Source organism: Desmodus rotundus, chromosome 7, assembly GCF_022682495.2.
Source record: "Desmodus rotundus isolate HL8 chromosome 7, HLdesRot8A.1, whole genome shotgun sequence".
NCBI lineage: Eukaryota > Metazoa > Chordata > Mammalia > Chiroptera > Phyllostomidae > Desmodus > Desmodus rotundus.
The window spans coordinates 75,315,559-75,336,999 of NC_071393.1; the positions used below are offsets into that span (position 1 = coordinate 75,315,559).

A 21,441-nucleotide genomic window follows, 5' to 3' on the forward strand; every position below is an offset into this window, starting at 1 on the left:
CATTGTACAGTTGTTGGATGTAATGTTTTGTGTTCTATGAAGTCTTACAGGGAAATTTGATTGGTAGTAATGTCGTTCAAGTCTTCTGTCTCCTTACTGACTTTTCCTCCTTTTGCTCTGTATGTCCTATCAGTTACTGAGAAAGGTGTGTTATAGTCTCCCACTGTAGCTGTGGATTTGTCTTTTTCTCTTTTTAGTATTGTACATTTTTGCTTCAAGTATTTTGAAGCTATATGATAAGGTACACATTTGTTTGGGATTGTTATGTCTTCTTGAATATTGAGCCCATAAAATTTTAATAATGCCCTTCTTATCTCTGATGGTACTTTAAAGTATTCTTTGTCTGATATTATTGAGCCACCATGGCTTTCTTCAGATACTTTGTTTGCATGGTTTTATCCTTCCTTTTACTTTCAATCTGTCTGTGTCCTAGAATTAAATTGTATTCTTTTAAAGATTTTATTTATTTATTTATTAGACAGAAGAGAAGGGAGGGAAAAAGAAAGGGAGAGAAAAACATCAGTGTGTGGTTGCCTCTCACATGCCCCCAGCTGGGACCCTGGCCTGCAACCCCAGCATGTGCCCTGACTGGGAATCCAACCAGCGACTCTGGTTCATAGGCCGGAGCTCAATGCAGTGAGCCATACCAGTCAGGGCTAAATTGTTTTGTTTTTTTTTTTTTAAAAAACAACTTAGAGTTGGGACTTTTTTCTTTGTCCACTGTTCAAATCTCAACTTTTAATTGGATTCTTCTGTTCATTTAATATTATTACTGATATGACTGGTTTTTAAGCATTTTGATATTTTCTGTTTTATCTGTTCTTTGACTATCCTTCTCTGTTTTCATTTGGATTGAGTTTTTAAAATTCTGTTTTCATTGCCTGTTGGCTTTTTAGCCAACCTCAATTATTTTTTCCTTCATTTGTGGTTATAGTATTAGTCTGTTCAGATTGACATAACAAAGTACTATGGCTTAAACAACAAAAATTCTATTTTCCCTTAGTTCTGGAGGCTGGAAAGTCCAAGAATATGGTTTTGGCATCATTTTCTGCTGAGAGATCTCATCCTAGCATGCAGCCAGCTACCACCTTTTTTGTCTCATTTAATCTTGATTAACTACCTCATCAAGACTGTATAGGCACATTGTAGGTGTGATAGGGCTTCAGTGTATGAATTTGGGAGGGACACAATTCGATCCATAGTAGTAGTTACACGGAATATAATATGCATTCTTAATTTCTCAGGTATAATTAAATTACTATAACAGTTTATGAACAGCTAATGTCCTTGTGTCTTTGTATATGTTATAAACCCCCAAAACATTATTTTGTTTTCAACAGTCAATAGTCATTTAAAGAAATGTAAGAAAAGCAGTCTTTTATATTTACTTGTGTATTTATTTTTTTCCTGGGTCATTTCATTTGTTCCTGAATTCATTTTCAGATTGGTTCATTTCCTATCAGTATGAAAAACTCCCTTTAGTATTTTTGTTTTAAGGTTTAAAAAATTGAGATGCAATTCATTGCCATAAAGTTAATCATTTAAAGTTTATATGTCAGCCCTGGCTGGTGTGGCTCAGTGGATTGAGTGCCAGCCTGCAAAAGGAAAGGTCACTGGTTCGGTTCCCTGTTAGGGCACATGCCTGGCTTGTGGGTCGGGTCCCTGGTTTGGGGCATGTGACGGGCAACTGATTCAATCACATTGGTGTTTCTTTTCCTCTCTTCCTCCCTCCTTTCCCTTTTCTCTGAAAAATAATTAAGATCTTTTTTTAAAAAAGTATATATTTCAGTGGTTTTGGGTATTTACAGAATTGTACAGCTATGACCATAGTTATTTTTAGGACATTTCTGTCACCCCCCCATCCCCAAATCTGTGCTCTCTATTAGTCTCTACCCATTTTCTCTTAGTCACTCCTCCACCCCACCTCAGTCAACGCAACTACCATCTCCTTTTTGTTTCTGTAGATTTGCCTATTTTGGACATTCTGTATAAGTGGAATTATATGTGAATTTTTTTGTGCTTGGTTTCTTTTACTTAGCATAATGTTTTGAAGGTTCATCCATGTTGTAGCATGTATCAGTACCCCATTCCTTTTATTGCTGAACAATATTCTGTTGTGTGGATAATACCACATTTTATTTATCCCTTCATCAGTTGATAGATGTTAAAGTTGTTTCCACTTCTTCGCTATTATGAATAGTGTTGCCATGAACATTTGTGTACACGTTTTGGTATGGAGACAGTTTTGAGTGGTGATAAGCCCATTCTTACCCCACTGAATTGTCTTGGCACTCTTGGCAATTGAAAATCAATTGAGCCCGGTCAAGATGGAAGGGTAAGTAAACATGGCTTGCTTCTTCATAACCACAGCAAAAATTACAACTAAACTGCAAAACACTATCACTCAGAATCATTAGAAAATAAAACTACGAAAATCTGACAACCAAGGAATTATTTTTTTTCTTCTCTTTTTTCTTTTTTTTTAAATATATTTATTGATTATGCTATTACAGTTGTCCCATTTCCCTCCCCACTCCACTCCATCCTGCCCACCCCCCTCCTTCCCATATTCCCCCCTCATAGTTCATGTCCATGGGTCATACTTATAAGTTCTTTGGCTTCTACATTTCCTACACTATTCTTACCCTCCCCCTGTCTATTTTCTACTTACCATTTATGCTACTTATTCTCTGTACCTTTCCCCTTCTCCCCCTCCCACTCTCTTATTGACAACCCTCATGTTCTAGTTGTTTGCCTGGTTTGCTCTCGTTTTTGTTTTATGTGTGGTCGTTAATAACTGTGAGTTTGCTGTCATTTTTACTGTTTCTATTTTTGATCATCTTTTTCTTAGGTAACTCCCTTTAACATTTCATATAAGGGCTTCGTGATGATGAGCTTCTTTAACTTGACCTTATCTGAGAAGCATTTTATCTTCCCTTCCATTCTAAATGATAGCTTTGCTGGATACAGTAATCTTGGATGGAGGTCCTTGCGTTTAATCTTGGGTAATGTAATTATGATGTGCCTTGTTGTGTTCCTCCCTGGGTCCGGCTTCTTTGGGACTCTCTGAGCTTCCTGGACTTCCGGAAGTCTATTTCCTTTGCCAGATCGAGGAAGTTCTCCATTATTTGTTCAAATAAGTTTTCAATTTTTTGTTCTTCCTCTTCTCCTTCTGGCACCCCTATAATTCGGATGTTGGAACGTTTCAAGGTGTCCTGGAGGTTCCTAAGCCTCTCCTCATTTTTCCAAGTTCTTGTTTCTTCATTCTTTTCTGGTTGGATGTTTGTTTCTTCCTTCTGGTCCATACCATTGATTTGAGTCCCAGTTTCCTTCTCATCACTATTGGTTCCCTGTACATTTTCCTTTGTTTCTCTTAGCATAGGCTTCATTTTTTCATCTGTTTTTCGAACAGATTCAACCAAGTCTGTGAGCATATTGATAACCAGTGCTTTGAACTGTGCATCTGATAGGTTGGCTATCTCTTCGTCGCTTAGTTGTATTTTTTCTGGAGCTTTGAAGTGTTCTGTCATTTAGGCCATTTTTTGTTTGTTTGTTTGTCTTCGCGCGTCTGTTACTTTAAGGGGCGGAGCCTTAGGTTTTCACCCTGGGCGGGGTAATGCTGGTCGCTGCGCTGTGACGCTGGACGTGGGGGAGGGGCTGAGTGGGAGCAATGGCGCCCGCTTCACTCTCCTCCGGATTTCAATCTTTCACTCCGATACCCACAATCAAATCGAGCCCCTCTGGTGCTGGTTCCCGAGTAAGTGGGCCTGTGCACACTCTAGGCCCCTGTGGGTCTCTCCAACAACCTCTCCTGTGAGGCTGGGAGTCTCTCCTGCTGCCCCCCCAACCCCCAGGGGCACTTTAAATCAGAGGTTTGAGGCTTTATTTTCCCGAGCTGGAGCCCTGGGTTGCGCGGTCTGCTTCACTGCCTGCCGTTCGTCCGGTTTATCTGTGGGCGAATGTGGTGCCGCAGGGTGCTACCTGCCACTCTGCCTGCCCCACTCTCCGCCACTCTGAGTCCGGCCCTCTGGGTTTATCTGTGCAAATGTGGGGCCGCAGGGTCTGCTAGTGCTCGGACTGCCTGTGCCATTTCTCCCACTCTCCGCCAGTCTCAGTCCCGCCACAGCCACGCGAGTCCTCTCCACCCCGGTGCCCGTCTCCACCCCTCCTACCAGTCTGGATGAATGTTTATTTTCTGTTCCTTGGTGTCGGTCCCCCTTGCTGTTCAATTCTCTGTCAGTTCTGGTTGTGCGAGGAGGCGCAGTGTGTCTACCTACGCCGCCATCTTGGTTCCTCACAACCAACGAATTAAAGAAGTCACATTCATCCAGACAGGAGGGGGTGGAGACGTGGAGATGCAGACACAGGGAACACAGGTGGTCCCACACCCATGTGTGATGGATAAAAATTGGGAGGGATACCGTTGGAGCAAGGGATCGCAGCCCCACACCAGACCACTCAGCCCAGGAGTCCAGTTGCCAGGAAGTTAAGTCCCCATAACTTAAGGTTGTAAAAATCAGTGGGGGTTGGAGCAGTGGAAGAAACTATGGGATTCTCAGGTATCTTTTCTTAACGGGCCTGCATTGGTATTAGGACTTACGCAGACTCACTTCCTCTGGGGTCCATCACTGGGGCAGCAGCTGTAAAGGCACCAGTGGCATATATGGAGAAACTAAAGCATTTGGCAGCAGGGCGAATGCTGGAGGACAGCTTCCTCTCAGACAAAGCTCCAGAGGCCAAGCGGCGCCATCGTCCCCTTTCTGAGCCCTCCCCCACACAGAGCCACAGAAAGGTGACAACATACAGGAGACTCCATCAACCTGGTTCACAGGGGTTGCCCCGCCTTGGCAATTACCTAAGGCTCCGCCCCATCCAGTTTACCCCTGTGCTTTTCTACAATAGGCCATGATACTGAGTCAAAGCAGCTCTACCTAATACATACAAACGCACACAGGGAGGCTGCCAAACTAAGACAAAAGAATATGGCCCACAGGAAAGAACAGAACAAAACTACAGAAAATGAACTAAACAAAGTGGAGATAAGCACTCCATCAGATGTAGAGTTAAAGACAGTGGTTATAAGGGTGCTTAAGGAACTCATTAGGTACTTCAACAGCATAAAAAAAAAACCACATACAGAAATGAAGGTTACACTAAGTGAGACAAAGGAAAATTTGCAGGGAACCAATAGTGGAGTGGATGAAGCTGAGAATCAAATCAGTGATTTGAAACATAAGGAAGAAAAAAAGCAATCAGAACAAGAAGAAGAAAATAATAATAATTAAAAAAATCAAGGGTAGGCTAAGGAGCCTCTGGGACAACTTCAAATATACCAACATTCAAATTATAGGGGTGTCAGAAGAAAAAGAACAAGAAATTAAAAACTTAATTTGAAAATATAATGAAAGGAAACTTCCCTAATCTGGCGAAGGAGATAGACTTCCAGGAAGTCCAGGAAACATTGGAGAGTCCTGAACAGGCTGGACCCAAGGAAGCATACACCAAGACACAGCATAATTATATTACCCAAGATTAAAGATGAGAAAATCTTAAAAGCGGCAAGAGAAAAGGAGAGAGTTATCTACAAAGGAGTTCCCATTAGGCTATCAGCTGATTTCTCAAAAGAAACCTTACAGGCCAGAAGGGGCTGTAAAGAAGTATTCCAAGTCATGAAAGGCAAGGACCTCCATCCAAGATCACTCCATCCAGCAAAGCTATCATTTAGAATGGAAGGGCAGATAAAGTGCTTCCCAGATAAGGTAAAGCTAAAGGAGTTCATCACCAAGCCCTTATTATATGAAATGTTAAAGGGACTTATCTTAAAAAAAAAAAAAGACGACGATCAAAACCATGAACAGTTAAATGACAACAAACCCACAACTATCAACAACTGAAACGAAAACAAAAACTAATTAAGCACCTAGAACAGGAACAGATTCACAGAAATGGAGATCACATAGAGAGTTATCAGCAGGAGAGGAGAGAATGGGGGAAGAGGTACAGGGAATAAGAAGCAAAAGTAGTTAGGTACAAGGTAGAATGGGGGGTGGAGTTAAGAATAGTACAGGAAATGGAGAAGCCAAAGAACTTACATGTACAACCCACGGACATGAACTAAGGGGTAGGGGAATGCTGGTGGGAGGGTGGGTGCAGGGCAGAGAGGGGGAATAAAGGGGAGAAAAAAAATGGGACAACTGTAATAGCATAATGAATGAAATATACTTTAAAAATAAAAATAAATAAATGATGAGAGCTAACATTCTTGTTTCTGATCTTAAGAGGTAGTTTTTCTTGTACAGTCTGAGGTGTCTCAGTTGTTTGAAAATGTCTTCAGCTTTAAAGGCTCATTTTGCTAGATCTGGAACATTAAGTTGACTCATTTATAACATCAATTAAAAAACGATTTTATTTATTTTTAGAAAGGGGATGGGAGGGAGGGAGGGAGAGAGAGACAGAGAGAGAAACATCAATTGTTGCCTCTTATACACCCCCAGCGGGGGACCTGGCCTGCAACCCAGGCATGTGCCCTGATCAAAATGGAACTGGTGACCTTTCAGTTCACAGGCTGCACTCAATCCACTGAGCCACACCAGCCAGGGCTAAGTTGGCTTTTTCAGTACTTCATAGTGGTTGTCATTCCACTGTCTTTTGGCCTCATTACAATGAGTAGTCGTCAGTTTGTTCTCATTTGTTAAAACTTTTTTTATATATTGATTTTTAGAGGGTGGGAGGGAGGAAGGGAGACAGAAACATCAGTTTGTTGTTCCATTTATTTATACGTTCATTGGTTGCTCCTTGTATTTGTCCTGACCAAGGACCAAACCCGCAACCTTGGTGTATGGGGACGATGCTCTAACCAAGTGAGCTACCTGGCCAGGGCTGTTTCATTGTTGTTCCTCCAGTGTAATATGTCTTGTTCCTCTGCTCTTCATAAGGTTTTCCCTGGATCTTAAATTTTCAGCAGCCTGACCTTATGTGCCTAGGTATAACTTTCTTTGTATTTGTTTTCCTTGGTCTTTCAACTTGGAGATTGAACTTGTTGAATCTGTGGGTTAAAGTCTTTCACTTTTGGAATATTTTGGATAATTTTTCTCTTCAAGTCTTCCTTTCACCTGTCTTTTTGGAAGTGTAGTTACTATTATGTTAGATCATTTGTTGTCCTACAGGTCTCTGACAGTGCTTCCCCCCCCCCCCCCCTTTCTATTCAGTTTAGTAAATTTCAGTAAATTTAGTAAATTTACTTTAGTAAATTTCAGCTCACTTCACATTTCTGATTGTAAGGGTGGGAATGGACTTGGGATCTAAGTGTTGGGAGAGTACAAGTTCTCTGTATTTAGTTAAGTCTTGCTGTATCGCTCTTGCTTACTCTGCAGAAGTCCCCTGGAGATAATTGGTAGAAGTGAGGACAAGTTTTCTGTTGGGATCTTCCAGATTCTAGTCTGCCTGTATTCAGACGTTAAAAGTTTGACTGGCTTCTCTGTGTCTCAGCAAAGATCCTTTTCTTATAGCTGCTTTTTTTCTTTTTCAGTTTACTTCAGGCACTGTAAATGCTACTCAGGGTTGAAAGCAGTAGCAATCTGTCACCCAGAGAAGGCTGGTTCCTCTTGGATTCACTTCATTATTTGTGTCCAGGTCTTCAGTGACTTTAAAGAAAAAATGGTTTTTTATTTTATGTACTGTTTCCTCATTGTTATGGCAGAAGTTATGGCCTTTGTGATCTTCATCATTTTTAAAAATCTTCACCTGATGATATGTTTTTATTGATATTTAGAGATAGAGAAACATCAGTGTGAGAAACATTGATGGGTTGCCTCCTAGTGCACACCTGCACTGGGGATTAACCTGAACCTAGGTATGCTCCCTGACCCGGGGATCGAACTCGCAACCTTTTTAGTGTATGGGACAACACTCCAACCAACTGAGCCACCCAGCCAGGGTGTGATCTTGGGCATTTTAACTGGAAGTGAAAATCCTCCAAAGAAGGATTTTCAAGTCAGGTCAAGATCTTAAGTAAGTTGTACAAGAACAATTGACTATGCAGTGACTATTTAGTTTAATAGTCACTTGTGCATATTTGTGATAGACAAGTTTTACAAAGACAGAGACTTTAATTGGGTTAGTGAATAGTTCTAACACATCCTTAAGATATATTGGGACAGCTGATAAGCTTTTATTGATTAATTTGGAGGAAGGGGAAACTAAAAAAATGATTGTTTTTTGAAGAATTATAAACACTGAATCTACCTGGATCATATGTACTTGCTTTCAACTATGTTACCTTTTTTATTTTGGAAGAATTAATATTGGATTCTTTATACCACAGGTGGCAAACACAAGGCCTGTGGTCCAAATCCAGCCCTCCACCTTGTTTTATCTGGCCCGGCACCTTGTTTCTACCGGACGGCAGTGCCGAGCTCTCGCTTAACTGTTGAGGAGTAGTTACATTTATGCAGTCCTAAAATTATATTTGGCCCTTTGAAGGCAACCTCAAGGCTGATGTGGCCCTTGTGAAAATGAGTTTGACACCCCTGCTTTATACTGAAAGTGAATTTTTCAGTTCTAAAGTTGAAAAACCAACCTCACAGCAACATTGTGAATATACTAAAAAACTACTGTATTGTACTTTTTTAAGTGGCGAAAGTGTTATATTTTATGTTATAATTTTTTCTTAAAAGGGAAAGTCAGGTAGGCAGTTGAAAAGGCCCTTCCTGATGTTTATGGCAATTCTTAATTTTACATTTGACATTTGTTTGCTTTTATTGATAATTGTTAATCACTGTGTAGATATCTTGAGTTTGATTTTGCTTCAGTGTCAGTTGACTTTTTTCCCTTTCTTTTTATTGTTTTCAGTTGACTTTTACAATTGAGTATATTTGCTTTGGCTGGTGTGGCTCAATGGATTAAGCGCCAGTCTGTGGACTGAAAGATAGCTGATTCGATTCCCAGTCAGGGCACATGCCTGGGTACAGAGTGATGTTTCTTTCACAGATTGATGTTTCTGTCCACCCTTTCTCCCTCCCTTCCCCCTTTCTGAAAATAAATAAAATCTTTTAAAATATTGAGTGTATTTGAAAAGTACTGTTAGGAAAATAAGTGTTACATCTTTTTGATTTAGTGATAAGGGGGTCACTGTTAAAACTTACTCTTTATTTTATATATATTTTTGTGAGAAATTGACAGAAAATACAATGGCGTGATGTTGATAAACTGCTTTTGAGATCCTTTGAGGAATGGCTCATGAAATGTGATGTGTTGCTTGGTTTTGAAAAACCTCCCCCCCCCAGTCTCATTTAGGGTAAGGTCTCTTTTTAACTGAACCTCTCTTGCTTGTCTCTCCAGACTTGTTGCCAATAATTTTGAAGATGGTTCCCATGTAGCATCACCATTAGATCCAAATGGAAACTTTAGTGTTGTCATTAAAGAGGAGCCTCTAGATGATTACGACTATGAACTTGGTGAGTTTCCAGAAGGGGTCACTGTGAAACAGGAGGAGACAGATGAGGAAACAGATGTATACTCAAACAGTGATGATGATCCTATACTAGAGAAGCAGTTAAAGAGGCACAATAAAGTTGATAACCTAGAAGCTGACCATCCATCTTCTAAATGGCTACCAAATAGCCCATCAGGTGTTGCTAAAGCTAAAATGTTCAAATTAGATGCTGGAAAGATGCCAGTAGTCTACCTAGAGCCCTGTGCTGTCACCAAAAGCACAGTGAAGATTTCTGAGCTCCCTGATAACATGCTTTCTGTATCTCGGAAGGATAAATCTTATTCGTTGACAGAATTGGACTATTTGCCTACGTACATAGAAAATTCCAATGAGACTGGCTTCTGCTTAGGCAAGGAATCAGAAGATGGTCTTGGAAAACATTCACCAGATCTTGGAGTGGTACAGAAATATTCCTCACTTAAAGAGCCTCAGTGGAAATATCCTGATATTTCTGACAGCATGAATGCAGGAAGAACACCTGACAATTCAAGGAGTTCAGCTGGGGATTCATTTTTAGGAAAAGAGGACTTGGGCAGAAAGAAAACAACTATGCTTAAGATTTCAACAGCGCCCAAGACTGTGAATTCTAATCATAATGCCCCTCAAAATATTACTGGAAAAAGGGGAAGGCCACGAAAATTAAAACTCTCTAAGGCAGGGCGACCACCTAAAAACACAGGAAAATCTTTAACTTCTACAAAGAGTATTCCACTGGGCCCTGGGAGTACTTTTCCAGATGTGAAGCCTGATCTGGAAGATGTGGATGGTGTTCTTTTTGTTTCCTTTGAATCGAAGGTAAGGTGGTCATTTCAGCATTCTTTCTAGGGCCAAATAATTATTTTTGAGTTGTATAATTCAACTTAGAACTAGTTTTTGTGAATTCATCCATATGTAAAGAAGTGTGTGGGAAACCGAGTGTTTCCAAAATGTTTGGTTTAGTTAGTAGGCATCTCTCAAGGTACTTTGTTTGAATGAACTTAAAAATTTATGTCTGCTTTGATCTTAGTTCATGATTTTTGTGCTGTGTAGCTGGAATTTTTTAAATCTTCAGATCTTACTGGAATTTTCATTCCCCGCCAACCCCCCACCCCAAAATGGAATTATCGGCTGAAGGATGCCCCTTGTAGTATACACTTCCTCCATTAGGTGAGTGTTCTAGGAAGCCATCTGTATCAGTGTACCAGCTGCCATTGATTCTTTCAGCATGTTTGCCCATTTCATGATGGGTGATTTGCCAGCGTACCTGCCTACACCATGCTGAGTGTTGAGCAATTTTTGATCAAAAACCGGCATGACCTCCATGCCTCACTCTCCCTATTCACTTGATCTCACTCTAAAGGACTTTTTGTTTGTTTGTTCGTTTGTTTCCCTGGATGAAAAAAGTCCTCAAAGGGAAACATTTTGCTGAAGTGGAAGAGGTGAAACAAACAGCAAAAGCACTAAAAGTTACCAAAATCCAGGCATTCAAAAACTGTTTTGAGTAGTGGGAAAAAGTCTCAGTAGGTGTATTGCATCAAATAGAAAGTACTTTGAAGGTGACTGAAGTTTAAACACGTAAGAATGAATACACAATTTTTTATAAGTAAATTGCTGTTTTGGGGGGTCCTCCCTTATATATAAAAAATTTAACAACTTTTTTGGGACACCCCATCCCCTGATTTTTATCAGCAATAGCAGAGTGCCATTGGAGAACCAGATATTAATAGTCTTATTAATTATACTGTCTTATACATAATTGTTTATTTTATTCTACTTTTACTAGATTATTTTTGTTTATGTTTTTATAGAAGCCTAGTCTATAGGTCTAAATTGGCTACACCAAGGTTGAATTCTTTCTACCTGGTCTTTCCTGCCTTCCTAGTTAATTGCTGAGTAAACTGTCTTTACATAGGCTTTAAGAAATTTTTATGCAGATGGGCATAAATATAGTTTTGGATCAGTTAGCTGAATATACTCAGATTTTTTTGCTTTCTTTGTTTCCTTCTGATTATTAAAGTGATGTTGATAAAGAGTGATGTAGAACATTTAGAAAGTATCAAAAAGTATCAAAACGAAAGAGTGCTTCTGGTTAAACTTTTATAAGTGATATGAGCTACATTTCTGTTTTAAATATAGGAAGCTCTAGACATTCATGCAGTTGATGGGACAACAGAAGAACCCTCTAGTCTTCAAGCATCAACCACAAATGACCCAGGTACTACATAATGATATAAAAAGAGAGATATATTTGGGGTTTGATTCTAGAAGTGAAAGATGCAACATTCATTTTTCTGTAGTACATGTTAGTGTACTTCATCATTGTTTTCTGAGTAGGTTGCAGAGCAAGAATTTCCCAGTTGGAAAAGGAATTAATAGAAGATTTGAAGGCCTTGAGGCACAAGCAGGTGATACATCCTGGACTTCAAGAAGGTAATAATCTCTAAAAAAAATATACAGGCTATTTTTAAATTTTGTTGTCTTTCTCTGCTCCTTCCACTCTCTTTCCCCTCTTACTCCTTCCTGTTTATCCTTCCTCCCTTTTCTGTTTTATCTCCTTGCCCTCCATCCTTGATTTAATTTCTTTCAGTGCCCCTCTCAGCTTGCATGTTTCTCTTTCTCCATGATTTTTCCCCGCTTAAAAACATGTCTAGGTCTTTTACCATAAGAGAAATCCTGTTCTAAAGATACATAGTATCTTATGCATTAAAAAATGTATCATGATCAACTCTAGCTGGCGTAGCTCAGTGGCTTGAGTGCGGGCCTGCGAACCAAAGGGTCACCAGTTTGATTCCCAGTCCTAGGGCCCATGCCTGGGTTGTGGGCCACATTCCCCAGTAGGGGGTATGCGAGAGTCAACCACACATTGATGTTTCTCTCCCTTTTACTTCCCTTTCCCCTCTTTCTAAAAATAAATAAATAAAATCTTAAAAAAAAAGAACATGCAAAGATTGCAAAATTGACTTTAAAAAAAAGTATCATGATTAAAAAGTGGTATTTTTTGTTTCTTATAGCATTTTCCTCCCTATTTCTCATCTTTTAAATTTTGGTTGGTTTTGTTTCTGTGTCTTTTTTGGCGGGGGGGGAAGGGGAGCATCATACTTATTCTCATATAGGTAGTAATATATTTAGGTGTGTAAATAGAGTATTTTTCTCATTTTGTGGCTATAAACATTTTACATGTTTTTTGTATTGCTTGGGACTTAGTTTTTTTGTTATTATCTGTTTCGTTGTAATAGATTATCTTGGCCTTTATTACGCTGTTTAATCCTTTTGTTTTAAATAGTGAAATCCATTACACTTATTGCTATTGTAGGAACTACTGATTTTTCCATTTGTACTGTATGCAAAAGATTGTAAGCTATATCCCAATTTTTAGTTTTTATATCTTTGATTTAAAGTGTGTTTCTTAGAGTAGTTTATTGAGTTTTTTTTTTTTTTAAGATATTACTTATTTTTAGAGAGAGAAGAAAGGAGGGAGAAAGAGAGGGAGAGAAACATCATTGTGTAGTTGCCTCTCATGTTCCTCCTACTGGGGACATGGCCCACAACCTAGGCATTTGCCCTGACTGGGAATGAACCAGCAACCTTTCGTTCCCAGGCCAGTGCTCAATACATTGAGCCACACCAGCCAGGGCAAGCCCATTTTTCAGTGAACTCTCCTGTGAGACTGGGACTTTCTGTCCCCTTCATAATCTTTACAGTATTTTATAGCTAGAGGTCTTGAGTCTTTAGTTTTCTGGTCAGGTCAGCCAGCCACTCCTTGCCCTGTGGTGTCAGCTGCCTTGCTTCTGGTCCTCTTGTCCAGCCCCTCCTGCTGGCCTTGGTTGTCAGAGTTCCAGGCAGGTTGATATTCTGCCAGTTCTGGTTGTTTATTGTTTTTAAATTGATTGTTACCCTCCTCGTGGTTATGTGAGGAAGTGAAGCATTTTTACCTACACCTCCATCTTGGCTGGAATGCCTATGTCAATTTCTAAATAAACTTTTCTATTTTAGATAAGTTTTATATATATGGAAGTATTGGGAACATAGAACCTGAGAATTCCCAACTACTCTTACACAGTTTCCTCTATTGTTAACATCTAACATTAGTGTAGTAGTACATTTGTTGTACTGTGTTTTTTGGACTATAAGACACACCCCCCCCCCCAATTTGGGAGGAAAATGGCGGTGCGTCTTATAGTCTGAATGTAGCCTACCTAGCTCGCTGGGGGTAGGGGTGGCGGCAGCCATGCGCGCCCTCCCCCCTTTTCCTCCTCTAAAACCTAGGTACATCTTACGGTCCAGTGCATCTTATAGTCCGAAAGATACCATAATTCGTGAGCCAGTATTGATAAATTATTATTAACTGAAGCTCATACTTTTTTCAGAATCTGTTAGTTACTTTTTTCTATTCCATGATCCCATGTAGGAAATCACATTACATTTAGTAGTCATGTCTCTTCAGGATCCTCTTGGCTGACATACATTCTCAGACTTTGTTTAATGACCTTGCCAGTTTTGAGGAGTACTGGTCAGATATTTTATAGAATGTCCCTCAGTTGGGATTTGTCTGATGTTTCATGATTAGACTGGGGTTATGTATTTGTGGGAGGAAGATCACAAAGATGAAGTGCTATTCCCATTCTGTTCTATCAGGCCTACATGATTTGTCAATGACCTTTCCATGCTGTACTCCTTGGAACAAAGTCGCTATGTAGCCCGCCATTAATGGATAGGGAGTTATGCTCCACTTTCTTGAGGTTGGAGTAGCTGCATGAATTATTTGGAATTCTTCTGCACCTGAGATTTGTCTTTTCTCCTCCATTTGTTTATTCATTTATTTATATCAATATAGACTCATCAATTTTAATGTTAAATTCCTTTATGACATTCTTTCCAGAGCTCTCTGCCTCTTCCTTTTTTTAAAAAAAATCCTAATCTGAGGAAATGTTTATTGATTTTAGAGAGTGAGAAAGGCGGGGAGAGAGGGAGGAAGAGAAAGAAACATGGATAGGTTGCCCCCCCCTCACTCTCCCCAATTGGGGATTGAACCATCAACCTCGGTATGTGTTCTGACTGGGAACCGAACCTGCAACCTTTTGGTGCATAGGACAGTGTTCCAACTGAACTACCCAGCCAGGGCTTTGCTGATTTTGAATCTAAACATTTTTTTTTTCAGTTCTATCTTTATGGCTCTTTTTTGCAATGGTTGTATATGTCTTTAAAAAGTATCTCCTAATAGAGTAAAAAGGCAAAAGCATTTAGGTGTATAATTTTGTTTAAACTGTTGTATATGGAAAGGATTTTATTTGGGAGGGGGCTATGCTTTTTATGAATTATTTCAGTGTCTTATTTTCTGTAAGCCAAAGTTACTAATATGAAACCAACTAAGTCTATGTTTCATGTATCTGTTACTCGGGGAAGGAAATGTTTGCAGGTCAAACTTTTTGGGATAGCCTCGGTAAGTTAAATTGGGAGTTACTTTGAACAGTGTTTATGTGCTATTGATCTCTGAGAGTTTTTTAAAAAACTAATATGTATACTTAAAGTAAATTTGGTCTTGTGTGTGTGTGTGTGTTTAGGATTTGATAATCACTTTGAGGGAAGGTGGTAGTTCAAAATACAAGTAAATGCAGAAAAGAAAATACATAGGAAAAACAGTCTCTAAATTTCATTTTATTCTTTGTTTAGGATTCAGTTCTCACTTGAATTTCTGTAGTATCTCACTTTTTGGTTCCACTGTGCTCTCCCTCCCCAGCTTCCCTAGTTAATTCCTACTTATTCTAATTTAAAAATTACACCCTGTGAAAAGTTTTACCAGATTCCCTTGAGCTTTTCAAGTGTCATTTCTTTTTGTTTACATCTCATAGGACTTATTTGCCTATTGTAACTATTGGGTTGGCCAGAAAGTTAGTCGTGGCGCAACCCCCCCCCCCCGCCCCCCCACCGCCGCCGCCCAAGGTGGCTCTAGTAGCACTTAGTTGTCTTTGTCGTTAGAAACACTTTTGTTAGATTGTATTGTGACAGCTGTCATACCAGCATGCATTTTAAAAAAAAGTTTGTAAATTTTTGTTCAGCCATTTTAATATTGGAGATGGAAGAAATTATACAACACTTTTGGCATACTGTGCTTTATTTCAAGAAAGGTAAAAATGCAATTCAAGTACCAAAAGAAGATTTGTGCAGTATTTGGAGAAGGTGCTGTGACTGATCGAATGTGTAAAAGGTGGTTTCTGAAATTTCGTGCTAGAGATATCTTGCTGGATGATGCTCCATGGTTGGGTAGACCAGTTGAAGTTGATAGTATTCAAATTGAGATATAATTGAGAAAAATCAACATTATACCATGCATAGTCAACAACTCAGAATATCCTGATTCATAAAGTTACTGGTGAAAAGGAAAATTGTGTCTTTTATTTTATGGAAAAAACTAAATGGACTTTTTGACCAACCCAATACTATAATGAGACAATTGGGAAAACATAACAAAATAGCTCTTTGAGGTCTGGGAAATGAAACCATCTGTATTAACAGAATATTTCACAGATAATATGTAGTCAAAATTTTAAACCATAAAACACAGTGTGGTGGATTGATACTTATTTTACTGATGAAGAACCTAAACCTAAAAGAAACTTAGCCCAAGGAACTACTGTGGAGGACACATGGACAAAACCAAGGGGGAGGGTGGAGAGGGGGGAGGGAGGTGGGTTCAGCTGGGGTGGGGTGGAGGGATGGGGAGAAAAGGCATACAACTGTAATTGAATAACAATAAAAAAAAAATTTAGCCCAAAGACAAGAATAGAAACCAGTTATTTTGAATTATAATCTTATTTTCTCCCCAGTTGATTGGAAACACAAGGAAAGAATGTTTTATTAATGTTAGTTTTAATCACATGATTAAAATAAAAATAAAATTATTTTAAAGAACTAAATTGCATATTAAAACAGTTGCTATCTTTTGTTCAGATAAGTCCTATGTAGAGGATATACAAATTAGCCATAAGAATTGGTAACGTATAATTTACCTAGTGTCCTTTTACCTTTTAGACAACTAGCACAGTGTAAACTTTTTATTGGAAACCTGTACCTATGACTTTCATTTAAAAGAATTAAAAAAAAATGTTTATTTATGCCGTGGCTGGTGTGGCTCAGTGGATTGAGCACTGGCCTGTGAACTGAAAAGTCTCCAGTTCGATTCCCAGTCAGGGCACATGCCTGGGTTGCACGCCAGGTCCCTAGTTGGGGCGTGCGGAAGGCAACAAATCTGTATTTCTCTCTCACGTTGACATTTCTCTCCCTCTCTTTCTCCTTTCCTTCCTCTCTCTCTAAAAATAAATAAATAAAATCTTTTACAAAAGTGCTTATTTATTTATTTTTAGAGAGAGGGAGAGATGGGAGAGAGAAATAGAGGGAGAGAGAGAGACATGGATTGGTTGCCTTTTGTACATCCCCACCTGGGTTTCTGGCCTACAGCCCAGGCATGGGCCCTGCCTGAGAATTGAACCAGTGACTCTTTGGTTTGTGGGATGACACTTAGCCCACCAAGCCACACCAGCCAGGGCTATATCTATGACTTTTAACGTTATTACTATAATACTTAATACTTCAAGCTCCCTTTGGCTTCATTTATGTTAAAATTTTAAGTTAAGTACTTTCCTGCTCAATAGTATGAAGCCAGTAAATCACAAACGAGGAAATCTAAATTAGAAGATTGTCACTAGTAATAGAAAAATACAAATTTAAGAACAATAGGATTTAATTTTTATACCAGTAAGATTGGAACAATTTTTAAAGTCCAGTGATATAATTCACTACTGGAGGAGGTATAAATTGAGAATAATTTGGCAATATCCAGAGCACAGCTTCCCAACTAGTGCATTGTTGCGCATGGTAATCCATGATTATGTGACAGGTGTGCTCTTGAGATATCATCTCAGAGTGGCCAGGTAAGACCAACAGAAATTAGTAACTATAGAGCTGCTTGCCTCCAGCCATTAGCTGTCTCATATTTATTTCTGTATGTTACATAGTTATCATTTTCTTATATTACCTTCACATAAGAAGAGTTCAGAATAACTTTTTGTTAGAATTCATATTTGTAAACATCAGCATCTACTCTACAAATAAAGTAGAATATGAATTTATTAAAGAATATCAGGTGACTTACAGAATCTCCTGAAAGGCCAGAGAAACAGACAGTAGGAGTATGTAGTCAGGAAAAATGGCCAAATTATATTCCCACACTGCTCATATAAGCAGTCTCTCAACATTGGACAGTTGCCACCACTGTCAACGTGGACAGTAAAACAGTATGCTACAGTTAGGACCTTGGTTACTTTTACCCCTAAAAGTTCTTTCATTGGCCGAAACTGTCAGTCTCATTTGTGTAATTCTACACAGTATTCCTTCCTCATGGTGCTCTCTTCTAAATTGAAGTCTTCCATGGATGTATCTGGTTAGCAATACCCATGTCTCATGTATGTACATAAACTTCAAGAGAAGTTGGAAAGTGAGATTTTCTAATACCTGCCTTAAAGAGGTGGGCGTTAGAGTGGGGAAAAGTAACAGCTCTGTAGGAAGGGTGTCCAGCTATTTTGGGTAGCCACAAATATGTCAAATACAACATTTAATACAATTGAAAGATGAACAACCGTCTTACATAGCATTTCCTCTTGGTAAATGCCATAAGGAAAAGCTAAATACATTAGAGAAAGCTCTTATACATGGTCACATGTGTGATGTACATCCCTGTGGGTGTACAACTATACTGCAGCATTGCTGGCAATAGTTAAAAATAGGAAGCTATTCCCATCAATAGAAGAATGGTAAGTAAATTGGAGTATATTTATAATCTGGAATAGTGTATAGCAGTGAAAATAAATCATTGAGAGAGATATCTGTCAACACAGACATCTCAGATGTAAATTGTTAAGCACAAAAAGTAAAAGTATATGTAAATACTTTCCAAAAGATTACCTGTTAACCTGCAAATAAGTCATACTATTTTTATATCCAATTAATCATAAATATCATAAATAATAACTAGAGAATTAGTAGTCATAAGCAGGGCATAAGCTCAGTCTATGGCATGTTTGTACTGGAGGTCCTAGAAAGTCTCTGGAACACAAAAGGTTAAAAGCACAAAAAGTCTGAATTCTGCTATGTTTATTAGTTATCTATTGCTACTTAATAAATTACTATAAAGTTAGCACCTTAAAACAATATATTTGTTGTCTCACAGTTTTAGTGGGTCAGAAGTCTGGGCATGGCTTAACAGGGTCCTTTGCTTAGGGTCTCACAAGATTTATCATCAAAATGTCAGGCCTGGCTTCTCATTAGAGGCTTGACTGTGGGGGGAGGTATGTTTTCTAGTTTCCCTAGGATTGTTGGCAAAATTTGTATCCTTGCAGCCCTAGCAAGATGGGCAATACATTTATTCTTAACATTGTTACATACATATAAATCGTGTCTTATCTCATTCCTTTTACCACATTCCATTTCTTAGAAAGAAATCATAGGCCCCACCCACACTCAGGGAGGAATACATGAATATGTAATAAATACCAAGAGGGGGAGTATCATGGGGTCATCTTAAAGTCTCTCTGCCATTTAAAATTTTTATTTCATCATTTTGCTCTCCACTGTCTCCCTCCTCCCAACCAAAGATTAAAAACTCCAATATGATTTGTGGTCCCTTTTTCTTGTAGTGGGCTTAAAATTGAATTCAGTGGATCCAACAATGAGCATTGATCTTAAATACTTGGGAGTACAGCTGCCTTTGCCTCCAGCCACTAGCTTTCCTTTCTGGAACCTTACAGGAACCAACCCTGCTTCTCCTGGTGAGTACATAGCATTTATGAAGTCAGAGAACCTTGTGATATAGATAAAAAGCTACCCTTGATAGAGACAAAGTATGTTTAGGATAGTTTAGGGTATATCCTTTATCTAGTGGCATAGTCTTAATGATTTATACATTTCAGACAAAGTCTTAGTAATGAATTTGATACTAAATATTGGCTTGCTAGGATTTTAGTCATCTCTTTTACTTTTTCTTTTATAGATGCTGGATTTTCCTTTGTTTCCAGAACAGGAAAGACCAATGACTTCACCAAGATCAAGGGATGGAGGGGAAAGTTTCATGGTGCTTCTGCATCCAGAAATGAAGGTAAATTGGCTTTTTAAAAAGATTTTAAATATGCTCTGAAATGTGACTATAGCCTTTGGTAAAAGTAAATCTTAGTTGTTTTTCTTCATCTCTTCATGTTTTTAAATAAAATGAAAATTGTCTTGCTGATACTTGTTTATTCCTTGTCTTCTCATAGCCGTAGGGGGTCTTGGGTTCAGTCCCTAACCATGTCAGGCTTAAATTATTCCTGCAGCCTTTGAAAACTGCTCGCTCTTTCTCTTATTCCTATGGTTATAAAAAGCATCATTCTCAAGCATTATTTCAGAATAGTATACTTCATAGTGTAAAGTGATTCCTGATAGCAGTATACTTCAAAGCAAACTTCTAATCCAAGTATTCTGACTGTACTCTATTGGTCTTCTTTTCTTAGTGTATTTCCATTTTTACTGTACTTGTTGGCAGGTTACACTCTAACCAGATAACTTTATTATTTGTCTAAATTGTTTTTCTCATCTTTGAATCTTTGTGATAATAGTGTCTCTCTATTAAACTTGGCTTTTTCACTCTTTAAAAACAAAATCTTACACTTTTCTTTTTGAGCCTTACCCCTTCCCTTGCATTTTACATTGTAGTCCAGGTACTGCAATCTCTTAAGTAATATTTTGGCAAGTGTGGGGGTAGTAAAGGGTAAAGGGTGCCAAATATATGGTAATAGAAGATGATTTGACTTGGTGGTGGGCACATAATGCAATGTACAGATCATGTATCATAGAAATGTACATTTGAAACCTATATGACCCTATTAACCAATGTCAGCCTAATAAATTTAATAAAATAAAAAATAATTTAAAAATCTCTTTGCATTCTATTGACGTGAGATTTAAATATTTTTTTTTGTTCTTAAATTTTTACTTAAATATGGTCTGTGTGCTAACATAAATTGTCAAAGATTGAAACTCTTACCTTGGTGTTGTTACTGTTAGAACTTCTCTAAAACTAATGCTAAATATATGTAATGAGATAATTTTAGAGAATTAATTTTAATGTAACTAGTGTATGATATTTAATTTCTTAGTTTTCTTTTGAGGAGGGGAATCCTGGCTTTTTTAGTGTATTTTTTTTAAGAGATCTGAAGATCTGTCCTAGATTTTTTTTTAAGTATCTGTGTCTCCTTATTTCTAGGCGGAAATTCAGAAGGTCCACTGAAAAACCGTTCTGCTTTCTGTAGTGATAAGCTGGATGAGTACTTGGAAAATGAAGGCAAGCTGATGGAAACAAGCATGGGTTTCTCTTCTAATGCTCCCACATCTCCTGTGGTATACCAGCTTCCCACTAAGAGTACCAGCTATGTACGAACACTTGATAGTGTACTAAAGAAGCAGTCTACCATTTCCCCTTCTACCTCTTACTCTTTGAAGCCTCATTCTGTACCCCCTGCCTCTCGAAAGGCAAAGTCTCAAAACAAACAGGCAACTTTCAGTGGCCGAACTAAATCATCTTATAAATCCATTTTACCATACCCTGTTTCACCAAAGCAGAAACACACTCATACTGTTCCAGCAGATAAGGTTACCAAGAATTGTAGCACCATCTCAGAAAATCAGGTGAATAACTTTGTTGTGCCAGCTTTAGATGAAAACGCATTTCCAAAGCAAATTAGTTTGCGGCAGGCACACCACCAGCAGCAGCAACAGCAGCAGCAACAGGGGACTCGCCCTCCAGGCTTATCTAAATCTCAAGTGAAGCTAATGGACTTGGAAGACTGTGCACTTTGGGAAGGAAAACCAAGGACCTATATCACCGAAGAGCGAGCAGATGTATCTTTAACAACTCTGCTTACGGCTCAAGTAAGTATCTTGTT

General features: G+C 38.6%; 1 protein-coding gene across 26 annotated transcripts in view; it reads left to right on the forward strand.

The window, feature by feature from the left end:
* MGA (MAX dimerization protein MGA) overlaps positions 1 to 21,441 on the forward strand; it is a 157,714-nt gene that overhangs the window by 82,050 nt on the left and 54,223 nt on the right. For all 26 annotated transcript variants that reach the window (XM_045201199.2, XM_045201201.2, XM_045201200.3 and 23 more), the window contains exons 3-8: positions 9,340 to 10,288; positions 11,609 to 11,687; positions 11,807 to 11,902; positions 19,162 to 19,293; positions 19,515 to 19,619; positions 20,763 to 21,427. In XM_045201199.2, coding sequence (XP_045057134.1) covers positions 9,340 to 10,288; positions 11,609 to 11,687; positions 11,807 to 11,902; positions 19,162 to 19,293; positions 19,515 to 19,619; positions 20,763 to 21,427 — 2,026 coding nt within the window. The remainder of the gene's footprint in view (positions 1 to 9,339; positions 10,289 to 11,608; positions 11,688 to 11,806; positions 11,903 to 19,161; positions 19,294 to 19,514; positions 19,620 to 20,762; positions 21,428 to 21,441) is intronic.